Below are 14,009 nucleotides of genomic sequence, written 5' to 3' on the forward strand. Positions count from 1 at the left end.
TCACATTCAACATTGCTTACACATTTCTTTTATCTGGTTTAACCTGGTAACCCACTGTGCAGATTCAAGGACAGCAGATGACTAAGGTCCATTCAATAACGTCATGAAGAAGCAATAAATCCTGACAAAGCTCCAATTTATGATGGGAAATAAGAACAGCACCTGAGATGGCTCGGGATGGCCCTTAAAACTAAGATCTCACCTAAGACTTGGTTTAAGACCCGGCATAAGATCTGGCGTAAGACCCTAAAATTGACACGTGAACCTCAAAAAAGGCGGCCCTAAAAACCATGAGAAAACGTTTAACAAAGAATAGGAATCAACCTTACCTCAAGATGTTGGACGGTGTTTTTAAAGTGTATTAAAGTAATCTTTCACATTACATGGCTAGTGTCGCCATGAAGTAACTATGAGGTCGAATCCCAACTTTGTTAACCTGAAGATCACACCATTTAGAAAGAAAGCCAAAACGCAATTTCTAGGTATCTGATGTATAATCCTACACAGGCCTAGTTTTACAAGAATTGACAATACAATGTTGCCTTGCTTACCTTTGAGTTGCAGGAAGTACAGAAATCAATCTAATCCCAAAAGGCAAAGTATTCAAATTACAGGAAAAACAATGGCAGCAACAGCCCGGTATCGAAAATACCAATATGTAAAAGTTGATTCTTGAGCATGGCCTACGTAACCAATGACAAAAACAGACAGATAGAAAAATCACGTTAGTCAGAGAGAAAGAGAGAGAGAGAGAAACAACCTGATTCCAGTAAATTGTAAAATACGCTATCTAGGAGTTCTTATTTTTCAAATGCCCTTAACCAGACACTAGATGTCGCGATCAGTACTATTCATACAATATTAAATTACATACAACATTAATTACATTATAAAAGCAACCAAAAAAATAAAATCGCTACACTACCTACCACAGACAATTAAACCAAATTTAAAATTTATTAAATTCGGTTTAATTAACTAAGTACACCGACCTTAATATCTGAAAATGTAGTACATCTCTAAGTGAAGAAAGTGAATAGAATTAATTTTTTAATTTGCAAAGCTTATTTGTGATCTAGATGCAAAGATATTTTCATATTAAATTTTCATTAGTTATTATAACAAGATTTTTTTATGAGAGTTAAGCTACGCTCCGCGATATTTGTAACTTCATATCATGTATTTTCTTCATAAAAAATTGCAATGTATGATATGAGTTCCAAGGCAATTTAACGATCATATAATATTAATTTCTATAATAAATAATACTGGTGCACCCTGAGGTACTTCGATTCATATTCGCTGTTTCATACTATCGCTTTTGCCAATTTTTACCATTTGTTTTCTGTCTGTAAGATAATTGGCAAAAATACGGGATAACAAACCTTTCACTCCAATATCTTCGTTTTCTAATAAGTGGTACTATGTTGAAGGCCTTAACTAGATCCCAATATATTTTTTTTTTAATTTTGTTTAGTGAATTGTTTATTAAAAAGGTTAGTTTGTTTACTGCATCAGCAGTAGATACGTCTGGACGATATCCATTTTGATATTGAGATATAATTGTATGTAAATATAGAAATTCTTCAAGTCTTGTTTTTAAGTTTTTCTCAAACATTTTTGCAAAATTATTTAATTGTGATATAGGCCTGATAATTCTAATTTCGAACCGCCTTTGTAAATGGGTCTTACATAATAAACTTACACTTTTAGGGCCTTGTGACAATACGCCCTTTTAACATAATTATTCGTGATTTTTAAAGTAAAAAAAAAGAAAGAACGTAAAATAATCCCGTTATAATATCGAATATCATCCCCGGAGCGCGGCCCATCCCCTAATTGACGGAATTATTTCGGGTGCGTCATATTCGTTGTTAGGGCAACTTTAATTAGGAACTAAGGAAACCGAGAAAAGGTGGAATTTTGCTAAAATTACGTTCTCTACTCACACTACGGGATCCTCGTTGTCGTGTCTTACATAAGCTTGATTATCTTCGGACACGAGGAACAATTTTTTTTTTAATATTTAGTCTACAGACAGAATGATCTACAACTTTACTCCTTAAAAGTCTTGCATAAGTAAACCACAATCTAAATATTCGGAAAAAAATATGGTGCCTTGACAACCCCGTGACTTTCAAGTTCATTTTTCCAACATATCTTAAAAACTATTGACTACGTAAAATATATAAGGATCCATTATTGTAGAAAAAAGTCTCATGTACAATAATTTCCTAGTATTTAATTTAATCATCATAAAATAATTTCTGTCTATCCACACGAACACTTAGACTTTCAATATCAAGAAGATGTCTTCGATTGTCTATTGAAAATGTTGACTTTGCGGTATTTAGGATTAACTTGTTGTTATAAAGGCAGTAGAATAAATTAAATAAGTTCTATGTGCATGCACAAATCATTTGCTGCTGATTTTTACCAGCTATATAGAGCACAGTATGATCAGCAAATAAAATAATATTTGGTTTTTGAGCCACCCTAACCATATCATTTATGTATAATACTGTAGCCTTTTTACCCGTTCGTTAGGTGAGAATTAATACAATAAAAAATAGTCAACTCATTTATTTACACACACACACTACGAAACACGATCACTTACTACTACTGGAAATATTTACAACTGCTTATGTTTGTTTTAAATCTCGCGCCAATGTTCCGAACTTCACTGCACTGAAAACTACTAAATACTTTTTCATAAATAGTCTCGTTATTTATTAGACAAATCTGGTATTCTAATATATTGTTATCGGAAACTTTGAACATAGATAAGAGGTTAAACGCTATCATTTCTTTTTTAGAGATTTAGTGCCAAACACTGTAGAAACTAAAGTGCACGCCACTGTGCAGACTGCTCTACCTGCATTAAGCCATGTGATAGATTACTGTAGAGGATTTCCGGTGATTGCTAAGAAAGAGCTTACCCTCGCCATAAAAGTAAGTTTGTTACGTAAAAGAATATAATACTTCTGTTAAGTTTATATTTAAATTAAGTATATGACTTAGTGGTAGTTTTATTACTTTTCTGTTTTTACTAATCTATTAAAAAAAATTAAATGTCTTAGAAATCATGATCTAAACTGAAGAAAGTGATAGAGGAGGCTATTTCTAATAAAAAAGTTTATATAAAAAACTTCCCCAAGAAAGTATCGCATCATTATGATTTTTTAACTCTAGAAAAAAAAATGTGTTGATTTTCATGTTTTCAGCTAGTTTAAGAATTTTGTATTGTTTGGATGAGTAAAAAACGCAAAATTAACAGGACGTCGAAAATTAGGTTCAAATATAATCTTTAATAACTTTTTTAGTATTGCATCGATTTTGATAATTTTTTGCCGAATTTTAGGCCGTTTTATTGTCATTATTTTTTCAAATCGAACCTACTAAATTTTCCAATAAATTTGTTATGATACAGGGGTTAATAAAAAGTCGCATTTTACTCTAAACTTTTAAACACCCCGTGGAAAAATTCACAACACAACAATGATTCTTTTTGCTGCATTTTCAAGACCCATTTTTTATTAACAGTTTATTTTTCGATTCATTCCGACATCTGTATTCCTAAAGAAAAAACACTGACTCTAAGGAAATAATGCAATAATACTTTATTAGCAACAAAATTAAAAAATAAAATATGGATAACGGCGGTATTAAGATTTATAATTTTTTTCTAAAATCGGGTATTTCATGAGCTTGAGTAAAAACTCTCATTCAATTGAAGAAGCAATGGCATCTTGGGGTATTTGATTCCACTCGTTTGTCGGTGCTTTTTCTAACGCAGCCAAAATTTGAAACTCTCCGTAGTTCTCCCTACCTCTTTTTTCCAGTATATTCCACAATTCTCAATAGGGTTGAGGTCTAGACTTCTTGAGGGCCAGCGCAATACATGAGCGTCAACGTCGATTAATTATTGCGTTGTTACTTGTGCTATGTGCGGTCGAGCATTGTCGTGCATCAAGAAAAAAATTTCTCCTATAAATGGCTTATAAGGTACCATATGTTATTTTAAGCACTCTCTAATGCATTTATTGGCGTTATTACCCCCTTGAAGGGTAATAAGGTCTATACAGGCTTTCAATCAAAAGCCACCCTACACCATCACCCCCCACGGTTCAAGGTACCGTGAACATCTGCCAGTCTTCTTACCAAAGCTGGAGCAGAGGCTGTTGGGCTTCGAAGAAATAGAAAAAAATGAAAAGTCGTCTTCAAGTTCTTCGAAGAAAGAAAGAATCCTAGGGTGCGTTTGTGGCCCTTCGTCTTCCCTGTCCTGGTCTACTTGAATAATAACCAGTTTGAAACTTTGTATCTCATCGGATATCGTAGTACGAAGATGGCCAAGCCTTTTTGTAATACACCTAATCGGACGACCATGGTCTCGTAGAACAACGGCTGTGGAGTGTCAAAGGAGTGTCACACTCCTAAGTTCATCGTTTTTAAACGTATCGCTTACGCAACAGCTCCGAAACACACTTTCAAAAATAACTTAAGAAACGCTCCAAAAAACTAAAAAATGTATAGCAAAATTAAACTTTATAAATTGGAGTATAAATCGAAAAAGACAATATCGACGAATAAAAACGATAAAAACTACTTTGAAATTATAAAAAAAAATTGTAACGTGTGTTGTCTTTCCTGGTGCGTATCACATGTCAACAACGCACATACGGGTGTTTGCGAGATCTGCGCGGCCAAAAGTTAGTTTTTCAAACTATCAAACTAGGTAAAAAAAACGACGGCATAGGATAAGCAACTAATCCAAGAATAACACCCCACCTTTCACGCCTTGCTCCCGTGCGCACCATTCGTCCAGCGTTAGTTTGAAGTCGAACGTCGCTCGTGCTGTTACTTTTGTTTCTCGCATTTTTCTCAATTCGCTACGCTTTCAGTGAATATTAATAATAGTTGTGCCTTTATTTTGGACGCGGTAGTGATGGATTTGGATAGACCAGGTAAGAATCCACTAATTTCGATATAATTTAAATTGTTCTAAAATATTTTTATTTAGTTAATAAAATTTAAACCGTAACAAGTATTATGAAGATTTTTTTGGGTATTATTTTTGCTTACTAATGGATTTGATATACTTTCCACCTAGATCCAGCTATTATTTCTATTACGATTAAAGGTTTTAGTCCTGTAGAAGTAAATGTTTTTATAATTAGTCGCGGAAAAGCGCGGATAAGTACTACTAGGGCACATTGAATTGATTTGTTTTTATCTGAATAAAAATAAAATAAAAACATTGTTATTGTAAGAGTAATAACAGGCGAACATTTTTTTGTTATAGATTGCCAAGGTCCCTCGGGAGTAAAACTAGTGACCCGTAGAAACATGTTCGACCGTATGCAGGCCCTGGGTCTACCAAGTTTGGAAGAAAAACTAAATGCTTTGAAGGATCAAATTTTGTCCTGTGACAATTTTACAGAAGATCAAATTGAAAGTTTTAAAGCCAGTTTTGCACGTTTTAAATCACAAACGAAGCAAAGGTGGGTAAAGGCCCATAAGAAGGAAGACGTGTTTTTAAAATACAATCAATCATGGTTAGAAGGAACTATTGAAATTCCCGTGGTTATTCAAAAAAGGCCAGGCCGACCACCTAAGATGTTTGAAGAATCAAGTGAAAGGACTAAAAGAGGAAAAACCGAAGAAATACGGGCTTCATTAGCCAAGGAAGTTATCATTCATGCTGCTCAGGTTGAGTTGCCAAAAAGCGGAAAACGCGATGCTTCCGACATACTAAAGGAAATAACCACAAGTAGCCCGTTACGTGCTACTAAATATAAGAAGGCGTTTTCAGAAACAAAAACCAAAGAGCCTACCCAACTTGCTCCATTGGAGGCGCTATCAATGTTTGTGGAAGCAGATTTAACTCGAAGACAATATGAGGTAATCCGAAATACGAACAAAAAGTTTTTTCCTTGTTACAGTCTTTTACAAAAAGAAAAACAAAAATGTTACCCACCAACAGAAGAATGCAACGTAACCAATACTAGTGCCGAAAGTAATTTGCAAGCTTTGGTTGATCTCACCGTAATGTGTTTATCTACCTACCTGAACGAAGTCCTAATAACGCTGAGAGAGGAAGAAAAAGACAGTTTAAAGGTTATTTGCAAATGGGGCTGTGATGGCTCACAACAATGTCAATTCAAACAAAAATTTGAAAATGACGCCGACTCAGACGCTAACATATTTCAAAGCTGTTTTGTACCTCTAAGACTAGTTTGTGGTAAAGAAGGTAAAAATATAGTCTGGGAAAATCCTACTCCCTCATCTCCCAGGTACTGTAGACCAATAAGGTTTCGATTCGTAAAAGAAAGTACAGATGTTACGCAGGAAGAAATTGAGTATATAAATAAGTCTATACAGGGACTTCAACCAACACGTGTTAATTTACAAGAAAAAGAATTGTTAGTTAGGCATGTCTTTATCATGGCAATGGTGGATGGAAAGGTCTGCAATGCAGCTACAGGCACTAAATCAACCAGCAAGTGCTATATATGTGGTGCAACCTCCAAAGAATTTAACCAGTTAAATCTAGAAAAGCCAGTCTGTTCTGAAGCTTTAGAGTTTGGACTCTCAATTTTACATGCGAGAATTCGCTTTTTCGAAACTATCCTCCACTTGGCATATAAATTGCCGGTGAAAAAATACAGAGAACGAAAGACCGAAACAGAAAAAAGTATGGAAAAGGAGAGAAAGCTGGAAATTCAGGAAAGATTTCGCCGAGAAACTGGACTCTTAGTGGATATGCCAAAGGCTAATTTCGGCAATACAAATGACGGCAACACAAGCAGGAGGTTTTTCGAGGACCCAAAACTGTCATCAGAAATAACTGGCATTAACTATGAGCTAATCTATAGACTAAAAATAATTTTGGAAGTAATTTCAAGTGGTTATATAATTAATCATGAAAAATACAACATATATGCATTGGAAACTGCTAGGTTATATGTTAGTTTGTACCCTTGGCACCCAATGAGTCCAACTATGCATAAAGTACTTATTCATGGTGCAGTTATAATAAAAAATGCATTATTGCCCATTGGACAGCTCTCCGAAGAGGCTGCAGAAGCCCGAAATAAACATTTCCGAGCATACCGTCAAGATTTTGCCCGAAAATTCTCCAGGAAGGGCTGCAACAGGGACATTTTTAATCGGCTTCTTTTAAGTTCCGATCCGGTATTAAGTGGCATAAGGAAAGTAAACAGAAGAAAATTGGGATCTTTTCTACCAGAAACCATAACACTTTTGATGCCTGCCAGTCCTCCAGACAGCGTAACTACTGCAGATCCATCAGACAGCGAAGATGATATTTTATTTGACGAATGTTAGTTTTTTTATCATTATTAATTTTATTATTATTAATTTTTTTTATATTAAATATACTTGACTTATTAAAATAAGATGTTATTTACTTTAAAATATCCTTTGGCATAGATAAAAACAGAAAAATAATTTTGGCCGCATAGATTAATGAAATACCCCTATGTGCAACGTTATGGCATACTTTTTATTGTTGGCAAAAAACGTTAACTTGCCAGAGAGATCTAAAGCTGCTAGGTTATTTATATATACAATAAAGAGTAGGGGACCCAATACAGAGCACTGGGGTACATCAGGTATAATGGGATTAAATGCAGATGTCACCTCACCTTCACTACCGGCACCCTGTTGTCTTCCTTCAAAATATGATGAAAACCAGTTCAGAGCCCCTGCACCCACACGAATACAATTTATCAATGATGATTTACGCAATCGGAAGCTTAAGCAAGGTCACAAAACACAGCTACAGTAAAAAATTTGTAATTTACCTGTGTATACATATTCTAACAACTCATACACTACATCATTTGTGCTGGTGTTGCTTCGAAAGCCAAACTGAGAACAACAATTTTTTTCGTTCTAGAATGTCGATAAAACGGACGTTATTTAGCCAAAGACTACATAATTTTTGAAAGAACTGAATCTTTGTTATCAGTTTTTCGTTTTTCTTTGTTATAAGATGGAAGCTTGCCAGACATTTATCACTTCCACCTTTGTGTATTGGAATGAACACAGAAGATTTTAGTTCATCAGGAAAAATCCCTTCAGAAAAAGAACAATTTATTAAATGTGCCAATGTCTCAATGACTTTAAAAGGCAGGTTTTCGAGAATCTTTGTAGTATTTCATTTAAGCCTGAAGATTTTTTATTAATACTTTTTAATATTTTTGCAACCTCTTCTGGAGATATAGGCTTAAAGTAAAAACTGTTAGAGGGTGTATTTCCATAGAATTTCTTTGGGGAGCTAGTAGAGGGTAAGTGTTTGATAGTGTTTTCCGCTAAAGTAATGTAAAAGTCATTAAGTTTTTCAGCAATAGTGACAGGCTCTGATATTACTGTATTATCAACTATGACTTCTATGGATTTGTTTGGCTTCTTCTTCCGACCAGCAATATTAGTTATAATAGACCAAGTTTTGCGCTTCGAATTTCGAGAAATTACAATTTTCTTGGGATAGAATCTATTTTTAGCCTTACCTTTGTCTATATTCTGTAAATTTTGCAAGATAAGAAAGGCATCTGTTATTTTTGCAAGAGACTCTAATTGCCGGTGTAATGAATTCTTTTTCGTAACTTTCTTAAACAGAAATACGGAATTAAAGACTGTTGGTGTAAAATTTTTGGTTAGTAGTTTATATTTACTTTTATTCTGGACTTCTTTAACCTTGTTGTTGCAGTTTTTTACATCCATTACAATTCGTAGCGTTGGCCTTGTCCGCTGGTAGGGTCTTGGTGACTCTTTTTAGATCTGATTGCTAATTTTACTTTCAAATTCTTAATTATTGTAGTTTCTCGTTTACGCAATAAGTTACAATAATTGATTTATAGAAAAACATATTATATAAACAGTAAACTCATGTTTTTTTTGTGTTATGTTTATTCCTGGCTTGCTATTTTGTAAATAGTAAATCCATTATTTGATCGCAAAGCATTCTATGAAAATGATTTTTTTTTCACAAAATAGTTGGTTATATTTAATTAAAGTTAATTAAATTTAACTTTTTCATTGAAAATGCCCTCAGTAGCAGTAATATTTTTTTAAAAGCCGTTTTTTTTTAACTATATTTTAATTTTTGGCTATATATGGTACAATTCTTTCTAACTGTGATTATGTTCGTGATTTGGGTGTCACTATTGACAAGAAGCTTAATTTTTGCAATCATATCGGTAATATCATAAAGTCATCCTTAAAATCTCTTGGTTTTATTATTAAATTCCCTAATAGAATCGCGATTACTTTATGTGGCTCCACTCTGGTATCCAAACTATAACGTAAATTTCTGAAACATATCGCTTTTAAAACTGATGGAATTTATCCAGAACAAGCATACGATCAGCACTTGTTACTCAGCAGATTCAATATGCTTTCCCTTCATCAGGAAACCATTTGTGCAGGTTTGCTTTTTGTTTTCAAATTATGTAATGGTCATATTAACTGCCCGGAATTGCTAGCAGCTCTACACTTTGTTGTGCCTTACATTAATACTAAAAGACAAAACATTTTTTACTTACAAACACATAGCACAAGTTTAGCAAAGAAAGAGCCTTTATACAGAGCATGCTCTTGGTTTAACTTGGTCCATTTAAGTCTGGATGTCGATCTCTTTAATATGTCTTCTCGTCATTTAAAATAATTAGGGGAGCGGGGGGAATTCGAGCCACTTAATGCATTATTGTCAATAGAAATATAAAAAAAAACTTTCAAGTTCTTTCAAACATACCAGCGTTTAAAAGGATTTTTTAATGTTACATTTTAATAATAGTTGTGGAAAAAATGAATTTATTTCTTTTTATAAAAAAACTTTTTAAAAAAGTGCGTTTGGCTCTCATTTCCCACAACGATTGAGTAATAAGAGCCAGATTTATTATTGTAGTCTTTAAGATCTTTTGTCGTCACAAATAATGCATCTAACATGAGCGGCGCTGTCGCTAAGATCATCGCACCACGTCGTCACAAATATATTTTTCACTTATCTCTTCGTCTTCTGAAGATGACGATTCTTCAGCAACTTGTCTTTTGTTGATGCCTTTTTTGTAAACAACCTTTCCTTTTACATATTTAATATATTTATTAACTGGTTTTGACTCCGTTTCGGACACATATTTGCTAATAACTGTTTTCTTCAAAGGTTCTTCATCTTCTGATGACCACAATTCGTCTGCTCCTACTTGTCGTTTAGCACTTTCTATTTTGCTGTTCTTTTTAGTTTTGTTTATGTTCTCTGTTTTTATGCCTTTACATGTTCTTTTTTTTCATCACGTTCTTGTTTCTTTCGCTTTTTTTCTTCAAAAAATATCTTCATAGGTGCCTGGGTAAAAATTTCGGAATGCTGTTTTCTTGTTTGTCTTAAGTTCTTGCTTTTATTATCGTCTTTTTGAGGCAATGGGGATATTATAGAAAGGAGATCAAACATGGATGATGTATTAATGGACTGATCAGATTCATCTTGCCATGTCGAACAACCTGGTACGGGATCGCATGATCGACTACTATAATCTTTTGTTGGTGTTTTATGAATCACAGGAGACCGTGTCTGATTTTGGGCATTGTCTTTGCTGTTTTCTTCTGTTATTTTAGAGCTACTTGCCGGTGATCTTGTCTTTTCATTAGTATCCACGCAAGCTAGTGGCACACAATTATAGACAAAATCAGCATCAGTAAAGATATCTGGCTGGTATGGAAAAATACCTGTGCATCTGAACCCTGATATTCCCTTTTCCAAAGAAGCAACTTTGGAATAAGCTTTGTTAAAAAGACTTGCAACATCATATGGAGTGATTTGTGTGAGGTTATTTGACTTCATGTAATTGTCACATTCTTTATAGTAGGACTTCTTTAGTGGACCATAAAATGTTATACATCTAACGACTGCATCCGATGTGATGAATGTGCTGGAAGGGACAGTATCGTAATGAAATTTTTTTTGCAGTAATTGTAACTTTCAAGTGTTGCATGACTAGAATGATTATTTAGAATAAGTAATACTGGTTCATCACGATTGGGCTTAACAAATTTTACAAAATGCCTAAGCCACAATTCGAACATTTCCTCATTAGTCCAGCCGTTAAAAGTAACCTGTTATTCCGCATCTGGAGGCCGATCCTTAGCAAGTAGTGGAGAAAATCGTCTTCTGGGGAATATAAAAAATGGGGGCACAAACGATCCGGCAGCGCTCATGCAACAAATTACAGTAATGTTTTTGCCACGCTCCCAACTAGTTGCCGAACCTACCGTTTTTTGACCTTTTCTAGCCAATATAGTTCCAGGTTCTTGAACCGTCGTTATTCCCGTTTCATCCATATTAAAAATATTGGACTTCTTGAAATTCTGTTTAGACAAAACCGTGTAAAGATTGTCGAAAAAGCGAGTTACCTCGTCCTTGTTAAAACCCTTGATGTGGTTTAAACTCGTGGCCTCAGGTTTACGAATGCTGATCGTGGAATTCCGTTCCGAAGTTTTCCTAAACTTTGCAGTTGTCCTTTTTTCAATCGTTTCTGCAATGTTTGGTATGGAATTCACAACGCACGGCTGCTTTTCTGATAGCTCCTGATCCTTCGCCGACCAATTGCGCCGCTTTTTGTCGGTCTTCCAGGGTCCAAGCCGCCTTCTCAGTTTTCCTTTTCCAATTTCGAGGCATTTCATGGTTCTAAGCATTTCAGCGCTCTTCTCAGCATTTCATGGCTCTAATTACCCCAGTTTGGGGTAATTAGCTCTAATTACCCCAAACTGGGGTAATTAGAGCCACGATATGGCTCCAATTACCCCAACTAACGCCATCTTAATTTTAGTTTCCTAATTAAAACAGTTAATGCTAACAGCAAAACAAACACGTTTCTTGAATCTAAATGTATCTCTAAGTAATACAACCAAAGGAGAAAGCATAATAACTCATAATTCAAAACTTACCTTCAAATTTCGTATTGCGTGTCTTTAGAGTAAAATTTGCGAATACCGACAAACGTATCGGAAGACTGCCGAAAGTGAACTGATTTAGATGTAACCGTTCAAAGGTTCAAAGTAGTTTGAAAGCATCAAGGTTAAATGTTAGCTGCGTTCCAAAATTACATTACGCACATCATGGCGTAAATAACGAGGTGGCTCCCATTACCCGCTGGCTCCTATTCCCCCCGCTCCCCTATTGTCAAATAATATCGTAAACCTATTTAGTTAATATGCCTCTTATTGATATTTTTTCTTCTTGAACATATTTTATGATTACCTATTAGTTATATTTTTATATATGATTATTATTATTTTTCATGATATATAAATTTTTATTACTTATAATTTGATATATTGTCTTAGTGATTAGGATTAGATTCCTGTTAGACAATAAATATATTTGAATATGAATATCGACAGTAAATTTCCTTCTTTATGCCTCCTATTTTTCGGAATCAGAACTAAACATTTATAAGCACTTAAAATGGAGAGAAACTGTAGTAGGTTTAGGACCTCAAATAAACCTGATTTTGTTTCAAAAGAAATGCCGACTTGTCCATTTAATATATTTATACGAATTTATTTAGGCCATCTTTAGGGCTCTTGCTATTTAAAAAACTAGTTTTTGTCAATTGATAAAATAAGAAAACGTTATGATGCATTATATTCATGGCAACAAACTCAAAACAAAAACACCACGACATGTGTTATTATCGTGGTGTTAAATAAAGGTCGAAACGTCGGCATTTCTTTTGGAACAAAATCAGTTTTATTTGACGTCCTAAATCTGCCACACTTTCTCCATAAATATTAAACTAATTTTTTTTAAATAAAACTACCATTTTTATCGTTTTAGCCAACATTGGATCACGCCTTACTTTTATTTCCGGTCTACGTAAAATATGCAGAGACACACAATGTATTTTCACAATTTTTCATGTCGGTTTTGAAAAATCTGCAGTCTCAGATTGGAGCAGAATTTACTAAAAACGCCATGCATATATTTCTGCAGGTAGCTGTTGGGTAAGTGATTTGTAGTTTTATGAAAGTCATTTGAAAAAATTTAAAATACTCAAAAATATATAAAAATTAACTATAGTATTGGCCAAAATTATAGTAACTTTTAGAAAAATATAAATTACTTACAAACCATTATTACAATATTTATTTACTATTGTTGTTAATTATTTAGCTTATATTTATTAACAAAAATAATGTAGCATTTTTAAATGCATTTATTTAAATAAAACAAAGTATAAATATGAATACAAAAGAATGCGAAATATTTTTACCCAGATTATTCGTAAAGAAAAGAAGACTTATTAGGAATTTTTGTCACGTTCGCAAAATCAAAAAGTTATTTGGAAAACACTTGATGAAATGAATGTTTATAATAAGAAAAAAGATAAGAATTTGGGTCTACCTTTGTAATTTAAGGATGCAGAACAAATTAATAAATTAATGCTGTTAATGTTTTTGGTGAATTCTTGATGTAACTGAACTTGATGGGAATGATATTTATTTTTTTGTGGCCTTTTCCTACGGACGATTTCTGAATTTGTACTTATTTCTCTTACTCTAATTTCCGGATTTTCTACAACCGGCTTAGTAAATGTCAATTTGATTTCTTCATTTAAAACTGTTTTTGTTCTATTTTGTTTTTTGTACTCTACGCTTCAAGTATGCTCAAGTAAAAAATAACGTTGTAATGCTGTGGCGTTAACTTTACATTGTTACTATTTTGCCAAGAATTTGCAGACGGTAGCTCAGAATTATTAGAGGCTTGGGATTGTTCGAAGGTTCACTTATGACTGGCTATTAAAGAATCTAAACTTGATTATAACTATTAAATAAGAGGGCGCCACTTAGTTTTTTTTTTATAAATGAAAGAAAACTAAGAAAAAGACTTGGTATATAGGTTTCAATTAACAATTAAATAATAGATAAAGTAGATTTAAAGAGGCAAAAAAATATCTTAACAATACAACCAAATTATATTTGCATCA

General features: G+C 33.7%; 1 protein-coding gene across 2 annotated transcripts in view; it reads left to right on the forward strand.

Moving 5' to 3' along the window:
• The window catches only part of LOC126737588 (exportin-6-A-like), a 320,333-nt gene that overhangs the window by 53,511 nt on the left and 252,813 nt on the right, over positions 1 to 14,009 (forward strand). For both annotated transcript variants that reach the window (XM_050442568.1, XM_050442567.1), the window contains exons 13-14: positions 2,820 to 2,955; positions 12,860 to 13,026. In XM_050442568.1, the coding sequence (XP_050298525.1) occupies positions 2,820 to 2,955; positions 12,860 to 13,026 (303 nt within the window). The remainder of the gene's footprint in view (positions 1 to 2,819; positions 2,956 to 12,859; positions 13,027 to 14,009) is intronic.

The sequence above is a fragment of the Anthonomus grandis genome, chromosome 6, assembly GCF_022605725.1.
Source record: "Anthonomus grandis grandis chromosome 6, icAntGran1.3, whole genome shotgun sequence".
NCBI classification, from domain to species: Eukaryota; Metazoa; Arthropoda; class Insecta; order Coleoptera; family Curculionidae; genus Anthonomus; species Anthonomus grandis.